At 58.6% G+C, this 8,845-nt stretch overlaps 4 gene segments (V, D, J or C); all 4 read left to right on the top strand.

Moving 5' to 3' along the window:
• Positions 1-1,310, top strand: part of LOC102251155 — a 2,764-nt gene extending 1,454 nt beyond the window's left edge. Inside the window, 2 exon segments of the V gene segment in view lie at positions 946-949; positions 1,181-1,310. Of these exon segments, the coding sequence occupies positions 946-949; positions 1,181-1,310 (134 nt within the window).
• A 506-nt stretch (positions 1,311-1,816) lies between these two features.
• LOC102250861 lies at positions 1,817-2,422 on the top strand. The segment is given in 2 exon segments: positions 1,817-1,932; positions 2,043-2,422. Coding segments are annotated over 2 exon segments (438 nt in total).
• A 3,200-nt stretch (positions 2,423-5,622) lies between these two features.
• Positions 5,623-6,180, top strand: LOC102250566. The segment is given in 2 exon segments: positions 5,623-5,738; positions 5,849-6,180. Coding segments are annotated over 2 exon segments (390 nt in total).
• A 2,533-nt stretch (positions 6,181-8,713) lies between these two features.
• LOC102250255 overlaps positions 8,714-8,845 on the top strand; it is a 666-nt gene continuing 534 nt past the window's right edge. The window contains 1 exon segment of the V gene segment in view: positions 8,714-8,829. Coding sequence covers positions 8,772-8,829 — 58 coding nt within the window.

Here is an 8,845-nt window from a genome sequence, read left to right as displayed (position 1 = left end):
TCTCCCATCCTCTCTCTCTAAAATCAATAAAAAAATATTTGAAAATTTAAAAAAAAAGAGATATTCCCTCCTCTTGTCTAATTGGGCGATGCCACCCACACAGAGGTCCCTAAAGTGGGTCTTACTTTTCCTTTTACAGAAGCTGAGGCAGGAATGTGGCTGCAGCCTGGAGGGGTGGTTCTGATGGGTTCCCTTTGGGGCGGGACCTCTGGGCAAAGTGTGGGGAAGGTGGTTCCTCTGTGGAGGAGCCTGGCAGCCCCTCTCCCACGTGAGGAAGGCCTGCCTGGTCAGCAGGGGGCGCTGCCACAAGCACTGGACAGGGTCTGCTGTGTGTCCTCAGCTGGAAACCCACATGTCTGTCTGTAGTCGGTGCCCTCTGCCGGGTGGCCCCAGGGGTCCCAGAGGAGCTGCAGACCAGGCCTGTCCCAGCCTCACTCATTACAGGACGGAGACACAGAAGCGGGGACGATTCTGGGAGAGTCCGTGGGAGGGACAGGTTCGCATGAATGGACCTTCTATCCCTGGGGCCTGGGGAGGGTAAGAGAGATGGGGTGCTCCCTCCAAGCTCAGGGCCTTAGAAGGGGGAGCCCTAGAGAAGCCCACCATGGCCTGCACCCCTCTCACCTCAGCCTCCTCCCTCACTGCACAGGCTCCTGAGTCCTCACATCTGGGAACAGGTCCCAGGAAGACACAGGCCCTGCCCTGCCCCCTGGGCCCAGCCTGTTGTTAGACCCAGAGACTCACAATCCTGGTGTCTTTCTCCCCTTCATCCCAGGGGCCTGGGCCCACGCAGCCTGGGCTGCACAGGAAACCTCCGTGTTAGGGTGGGGGGTCCCTGGTCAGAGGGTCTCCATCACCTGCACCAGAGACAGCAACATCATCAAAACGTTTCACACCACCTGGCCGGTGTGGCTCAGAGGTTGAGCTTCGACCTAAAACCAGGAGGTTATGGTTCAATTCCCAGTCAGGATACAGGCCCAGGTTGTGTATTTGATCCCCAGCAGGGGTCATACAGGAGGCTGGCGATCCATGATTCTCTCTCACCATTGATGTTTCTATCTCTCTCTCCCTCTTCCTGCCTCACTGAAACCAATAAAAAATATATTTAAAAGGAGGATTAGAGGCATGCAATGACATGCTTACGAAAAAGACTAACGTTCATGCCAACTGGCACCCACAGCTCCTCAGGCTGCCCCCACCCCTCACCTGGGGCAGCCCCGACTGACCCTCAGGGTCTCCCTGGCTCTCTGCCCCTGAAGCCTCTGCCTGTGGGTGACTCTGACTCTGAGGTGGGAGCCCCCTCCATGTGATGCGGCCTGAGTGCCGGGCAGGTTGTTGCATCAGAACCTGGGGGGGCGCCTCAGGTCTTTCCAGCTGCCCTTCCCCCCTGGCCAGCGGGCCAAGACCTCCCCCCACGCCTCTTGCGCCTGCGGTCATGCTCTGTCCCCGATGGTCCCCCTGAGCCAGGGGGTCAGTGCACAGAACTGGGGGAGGCAGGACCTGTCCCTCATGGGCTCAGTCAGCAGGGGACACAGTGGTGCATCCAGGCCTGGGCACCAGGGGGCGCTCAGGGGCTGCTGCTGAAGGGCTGGGCTCATTGGAGCTGCAACCTGTTCCCTGGCCCTGCCTGGTGCCCTGTGCTCAGGGCTCACAGCTGTGACCTTGCCACCCCCTGGGCCCCACACAGCCCCACCCCCGCCCTCACCCTGCCATCCTCAGGCACAAGGACCAGAACCAGGGCCCAGGGAGGGATCAGATAGATGGGGTCTCATTTGCATGAGTGGGCCCTCCCTCCCGCAGACCATGAAGAGGGGAAGGGAGAGGTGTGGGGAGCTCTGCTTCAGCTGTGGGGCCTCAGGAGGCAGGACTCAGGGATGACCTCCACCATGGCCTGGGCCCCTCTCCTCCTCACCCTCCTGGCTCACTGCACAGGTGACTGGATAAGGGGACGGGGAAGGGGCCTTGGGAAGACACATGGGCCCTGCTTCCTCCTCTTGTCTCTAGACCCAGACTCACCATCTCTGTGTCTCCCCCTCTTGCAGGATCCTGGGCCCAGTCTGTGCTGACTCAGCAGTCCTCAGTGTCGGGGGCCCTGGGCGAGAGGGTCACCATCTCCTGCACTGGAAGCAGCTCCAACATTGGGGGTGGTTACGCTGTGTCCTGGTACCAGCAGCTCCCAGGAAAGGCCCCCAAATGCATCATCTATGATAATAGCAACCGACCCTCAGGGGTCCCTGATCGATTCTCTGGCTCCAAGTCTGGCAGCTCAGCCTCCCTGACCATCACGAGGCTGCAGGCGGAGGACGAGGCCGACTATTACTGCTCAGCTTGGGACAGCAGTCTCAAAGCTCGCACTGTGCTCCAGGCCTGTGGGGAACTGAGACAAAAACCTGCTGTCCCTCTTGAAATGGGGCTCCCCTAGCAGACCCCACTCCTCCGACAAGCCAGCTGCTTCCTGTGCTTGCCCGACACCGGGGCCTGAGACCCACTTCAGTGAACTTGGTTCAGAAAACCTGTCCCCTTTCTTTCCATTCCTCCCCTTCCCCTCCAGCCTGGATTTCCTCAAATGGACCAGAAACTCCCAGATGTGGGGGCAGGCTGCCCTGGGTCGGAGTCCACGATGTGTCAGGGCAGGACCAGGGCCCCAGGGTCCAGCTGTGTCTGAGGGGAGCACATCCATAGTGTCCACTAGGGGGCCCACCTGTTCCCAGCAACAGCCCCCCGATCCTCAGCCCCTCTGTGGAGGTGGACCCTGGGGTCTCGGATGGACCCTTGGGCTCAAGTCTGGGGAGGGAGCTTCCTGTCCATCGCTGTGCTGAGGGCTAGAGAGCGAGGCTGCTTCTCAATGTGCCCGCCGAGCGGTCGGCCTGCCCCTCTGCTGGGATGGAGCCCCCACAGCGCCCTCTCGGTCTCAGCCGTGACTGCTGCTGCTGCTGGGGCTGCAGCCACCTGGTCCAGGTTCATGCGGGGGTGTCACCCGGGTGGGAAGCCCCTCCCCTCCCTTTGTCCTCACAGTCACCCACCACAGCTCCTCCTGAGAAAAAGGGACCCAGAGGAACAGGAGACCAGTGGCCTTGTAGCTGCGGACACAGGGTCTCTGCACAGCAGGCGGGGCCTGAGGGGCGGCTCCTTGTGGTCATCTCAGCCCTGGGCTGTGACCGACGAATCCAGCGTCTCCATCCTCAGCCAGTTCCCTAGTTCCAGAGGCTCCGGAGCTGCCTCATCCTCCCATTGGTCTCCATGGAGCCGTTCTCTGTGCTCACCCGGAGGCTCCTCCATCGCTGCTGGGCCGGGACCAGTGGCCCGGGCTGGGTCAGAGCCTCGGGGCTGTGGGAATGACTCCTTTCCATTCCATCCATGCTGAGGTCTAACCACTGATCCCTTCCTGTTTCCTTCATTGTCTAAACCTGCAGAGTCACGCTGACTCATAACGGAGTGAGAGTCCCACAGGCCTGTTCCTGATGGTTGTGGCGATGCCCTCCTCCCACCCATTAGCTAAGAGCTGCTGTAGGACGAAGTCTCATGTCTGTGGACCGAGTGAAGTTTCCATATTGTAAACGTCTCTGCTTCTATGTGATGAGTTTTTATTAGAAATATGTTTTAGATTCGGTGAAAGGTTCTGTCAGAATATTGATTGAGATAATATGAGTTTATCTGTTGATCTAATAATATGATATAGGATATTAAGGGCGGATCAATATGCAGCCCACCTTGGAAGACTGTAATATATCACACCTGCCAGCCCAATTGATGTCTCTCTTTCTCCCTCTCCCGTCCTCTCTCTCTAAAATCAATAAAAACATATTTAAATTTAAAAAGGAGTTCTTCCCTCCTCTTGTCTAATTGGGCGATGCCACCCACACAGAGGCCCCTGAAGTGGGTCTTACCTTTTCCTTCCACAGAAGCTGAGGCGGGAATGTGGCTGCAGCTGGAGGGGAGGCTCTGATGGGTTCCCTTTGGGGCGGGGCCTCTGGGCAGAGTGTGAGGAAGGTGGTTCCTCTGTGCAGGGCCTGGCAGCCCCTCTCCCATGTGAGGAAGCCCTGCCTGGACAGAAGGGGGCGCTGCCACAAGCACTGGACAGGGTCTGCTGGTCACCCTCAGCTGGAAACCCACATGTCTGTCTGTAGTCGGTGCCCTCTGCCAGGTGGCCTGGAGTCCCTAGGGAGCCCCAGACCAGGCCTGTCCCAGCCCCCACATCCCAGAACCTGGACACAGCAGAGAGGACGTTTTTGGAAGAGTGTGTGGAAGAGACACCTTTGCATGAAGGGACCTTCTATCCCTGGGGCCTGGGGAGGGTAAGAGAGATGGGGTGCTCCCACAAAGCCCAGGGCCTTAGTAGGGGGAGCCCTGGAGCACGCCCACCATGGCCTGCACCCCTCTCACCTCGGCCCTCCTCTCTCACTGCACAGGCACCTGAGTCCTCACATCTGGGAACAGGTCGCAGGAAGACACAGGCTCTGCCCTGTCCCCTGGGCCCCAGCCTGTTGTTAGACCCATAGACTCACAATCCTGGTGTCTTTCTCCCCTTAATTCCAGGGGCCTGGCCCACAAAGCCTGGGCTGCCACAGGAAACCTCCATGTTAGGGTGGGGGGTCCCTGGGTCAGAGGGTCACCATCACCTGCCCTGGAAGCACAACATCATCAAGAGGTTTCACACCAACACGGCCAGTGTGGCTCAGGGGTTGAGCAACGACCTATGAACCAGGAGGTCATGGTTCTATTCCCAGTCAGGGCACCACGGTTCTATTCCCAGTCAGGGCAACTTCCAGATTGCCGGGCCCAATCTCTAGTGGGGGGCGTGCAAGAAGCCCCCAATGAATGATTCTCTCTCATTGATGTTTCTATCTTTCTCTCCCTCTTCCTGCCTCACAGAAACCAATAAAAAAATATATTTAAAAGAAGGCTTAGAGGCATGCAATGGCATACTTATAAGAAAGAATAAGGTTCATGCCAACTGGCACCCACAGCTCCCTCAGGCTGCCCCCAACCCCTCACCTGGGGCAGCCCCGACTGACCTTCAGGGTCTCCCTGGCTCTCTGCCCCGGAAGTCTCTGCCTGTGGGTGACTCTGACTCTGAGGCGGGAGCCCCTCCATGTGATGCGGCCTGAGTGCCGGGCAGGTTGTTGCATCAGAACCTGGGGGGGCGCCTCAGGTCTTTCCAGCTGCCCTTCCCCCCTGGCCAGCGGGCCAAGACCTCCCCCCACGCCTCTTGCGCCTGCGGTCATGCTCTGTCCCCGATGGTCCCTGACACTAGTCCCAGCATCATTGGCTCAAACTTGTAGGATGGAGTGAATCTAATGGAGGGAAAGGTCCCCTTTGCCTGGGTCTGTGACCATGGCTCACCATGGCGTGTCTGGGCCTGGACACTAGAGGGCGCCCTGGGCTCGCTCCTGAGGGACCTACAGGGTTTGACTGGGGCCAACCTCCTGGCACCATCTGGTGCTGCTTCAGGGCTCACAGCTGTGGTTCCCTTAGCAACAGGCCCCACACAGCCCCGCCCTGCACACACCCAGGGCCATCCTCAGGCAGAGGCACCTGCCCCAGGGCCCTGGGTGGAATCAGATAGATGGGGTCTCATTTGCATGAGTGGGCCCTCCCTCCCACAGACTATGAAGAGGGGAAGGGAGAGGTGTGGGGAGCTCTGCTTCAGCTGTGGGGCCTCAGGAGGCAGGACTCAGGGATGACCTCCACCATGGCCTGGGCCCCTCTCCTCCTCACCCTCCTGGCTCACTGCACAGGTGACTGGATAAGGGGACGGGGAAGGGGCCTTGGGGAGACACATGGGCCCTGCTTCCTCCTCTTGTCTCTAGACCCAGACTCACCATCTCTGTGTCTCCCCCTCTTGCAGGATCCTGGGCCCAGTCTGTGCTGACTCAGCCATCCTCAGTGTCGGGGTCCCCGGGCGAGAGGGTCACCATCTCCTGCACTGGAAGCAGCACCAATGTTGGGAGTGGTAATGGTGTACAGTGGTACCAGCAGCTCCCAGGAAATGCCCCCAAACTCATCATCTATGGTACTAGCACTAGACCCTCAGGGGTCCCTGACAGATTCTCTGGCTCCAGGTCTGGCAACTCAGCTACCCTGACCATCACGGGGCTGCAGGCTGAGGACGAGGCCGACTATTACTGCTCAGCATGGGACAGCAGTCTCAAAGCTCCCACAGTGCTACAGGCCTATTAGGAACTGAGACAAAAACCTGCTGTCCCTCTTGAAACGGGGCTCCCCTCGCAGACCCCACTCCTCCGACAAGCCAGCTGCTTCCTGTGCTTGCTCGACACCGGGGCCTGAGACCCACTTCAGTGAACTTGGTTCAGAAAACCTGTCCCCATTCTTTCCATTCTGCCCCCTCCCCTCCAGCCTTCATTTCCTCAAATGGAGCAGAAACTCCCGGAAGCGGGGGCAGCTGCCCTGGGTCAGAGTCCACGATGGGTCAGGGCAGGACCAGGGCCCCAGGGTCCAGCTGTGTCTGAGTCGAGCACCTCCATAGTGTCCACTAGAGGGGCCACCAGTTCCCAGCAACAACCCCCCAATCCTCAGACCCCATGCCCTCCTCCCACCCATTAACTAAGAGCTGCTGTAGGACGAAGTCTCCTGTCTGTGGAGCAAGTGAAGTTTCCATATTGTAAACGTCTCTGCTTCTATCTGATGAGTTTTTATTAGAAATATGTTTTAGATTCCGTGAAAGGCTCTATCAGAATATCAGATGAGACAATCTGAGTTTATCAGTTGAGCTAATAATATGATATGTGATATAAAGGGCTGATCAATACACAGCCCACCTTGGAAGACTGTAATATATCACACCTGCCAGCCCAATTGATGTTTCTCTCTCTCTCTCTCTCTCTCTCTTTCTCTCTTTCTTTCTCTCTCTCTTTCTCTCCCATCCTCTCTCTCTAAAATCAATAAAAAAATTAATTTAAAAAGGAGATCTTCCGTCCTCTTGTCTAAGCTGGCGATGCCACCCACACAGAGACCCTGAAGTGGGTCTTACCTTTTCCTTCCACAGAAGCTGAGGCGGGAATGTGGCTGCAGCTGGAGGGGAGGCTCTGATGGTTTCCCTTTGGGGAGGGGCCTCTGGGCAGAGTGTGGGGAAGGTGGTTCCTCTGTGCAGGGCTTGGCAGCCCCTCCCTCGAGGAGGAAGCCCTGCCTGGGACAGCACCGGGCACTGCCACAAGCACTGGGCAGGGTCTGCTGGGCGCCCTCAGCTGGAAACCCACACGTCTGTCTGTAGTCGGTGCCCTCTGCCGGGTGGTTCCTGGGTTCCCTCAGGGAACCCCTACCAGGCCTGTCCCAGCTCCCCCCACCCCCCATCCCAGGACCAGGACACAGCACACAGGACATTTTGGGGACAGTTGGTGGGAAGGACAGTTTTGAATGAAGGGACCTTCTATCCCTGGGGCCTGGGGAGGGTAAGAGAGATGGGGTGCTCCCTCCCAGCTGAGGGCCTTAGAAGGGGGAGCCCTGGAGAAGCCCACCATGGCCTGCACCCCTCTCACCTCGGCCTCCTCCCTCACTGCACAGGCTCCTGAGTCCTCACATCTGGGAACAGGTCCCAGGAAGACACAGGCTCTGTCCTGCCCCCTGGGCCCCAGCCTGTTGTTAGACCCAGAGACTCACAATCCTGGTGTCTTTCTCCCCTTCATTCCAGGGGCCTGGGCCCACGCAGCCTGGGCTGCACAGGAAACCTCCATGTTAGGGTGTGGGGTCCCTGGGTCAGAGGGTCTCCATCACCTGCACCAGAGACAGCAACATCATCAAGATATTTCCAACCAGCCCGCCCAGCATGGCTCAGGAATTGAGTATCGACCTATGAACATGAAGGTCACGGTTCTATTCCCAGTCAGGGCAACTTCCAGATTGCCGGGCCCAATCTCTAGTGGGGGGCGTGCAAGAAGCCCCCAATGAATGATTCTCTCTCATTGATGTTTCTATCTTTCTCTCCCTCTCCCTTCCTCTCTGAATCCAATATAAATATATTAAAAGAATAAAAAGGCTTAGAGGCATGCAATGGCATACTTATAAAAAAGAAGAAGGTTCATGCCAACTGGCACCCACAGCTCCCCCAGGCTGCCCCCACCCCTCACCTGGGGCAGCCCCGACTGACCCTCAGGGTCTCCCTGGCTCTCTGCCCCGGAAGCCTCTGCCTGTGGGTGACTCTGACTCTGAGGCGGGAGCCCCTCCATGTGATGCGGCCTGAGTGCCGGGCAGGTTGTTGCATCAGAACCTGGGGGGGCGCCTCAGGTCTTTCCAGCTGCCCTTCCCCCCTGGCCAGCGGGCCAAGACCTCCCCCCACGCCTCTTGCGCCTGCGGTCATGCTCTGTCCCCGATGGTCCCTGACACTAGTCCCAGCATCATTGGCTCAAACTTGTAGGATGGAGTGAATCTAATGGAGGGAAAGGTCCCCTTTGCCTGGGTCTGTGACCATGGCTCACCATGGCGTGTCTGGGCCTGGACAGTAGAGGGTGCCCTGGGCTCGCTCCTGAGGGACCTGCAGGGTTAGACTGGGACCAACCTCCTGGCTCCACCTGGTGCCCCTTCTCAGGGCTCACAGCTGTGGTTCCCTTAGCAACAGGCCCCACACAGCCCTGCCCTGCACACACCCAGGGCCATCCTCAGGCAGAGGCACCTGCCCCAGGGCCCTGGGAGGAATCAGAGAGATGGGGTCTCATTTGCATGAGTGGGCCCTCCCTCCCCCAGACTATGAAGAGGGGAAGGGAGAGGTGTGGGGAGCTCTGCTTCAGCTGTGGGGCCTCAGGAGGCAGGACTCAGGGATGACCTCCACCATGGCCTGGGCCCCTCTCCTCCTCACCCTCCTGGCTCACTGCACAGGTGACTGGATAAGGGG

This window comes from Myotis brandtii, unplaced genomic scaffold (genome assembly GCF_000412655.1).
Source record: "Myotis brandtii unplaced genomic scaffold, ASM41265v1 scaffold4811, whole genome shotgun sequence".
Lineage (NCBI taxonomy): Eukaryota > Metazoa > Chordata > Mammalia > Chiroptera > Vespertilionidae > Myotis > Myotis brandtii.
The sequence above is the reverse complement of the archived record's forward strand: the minus strand, read 5'-3'. Positions and strand labels throughout refer to the sequence as shown.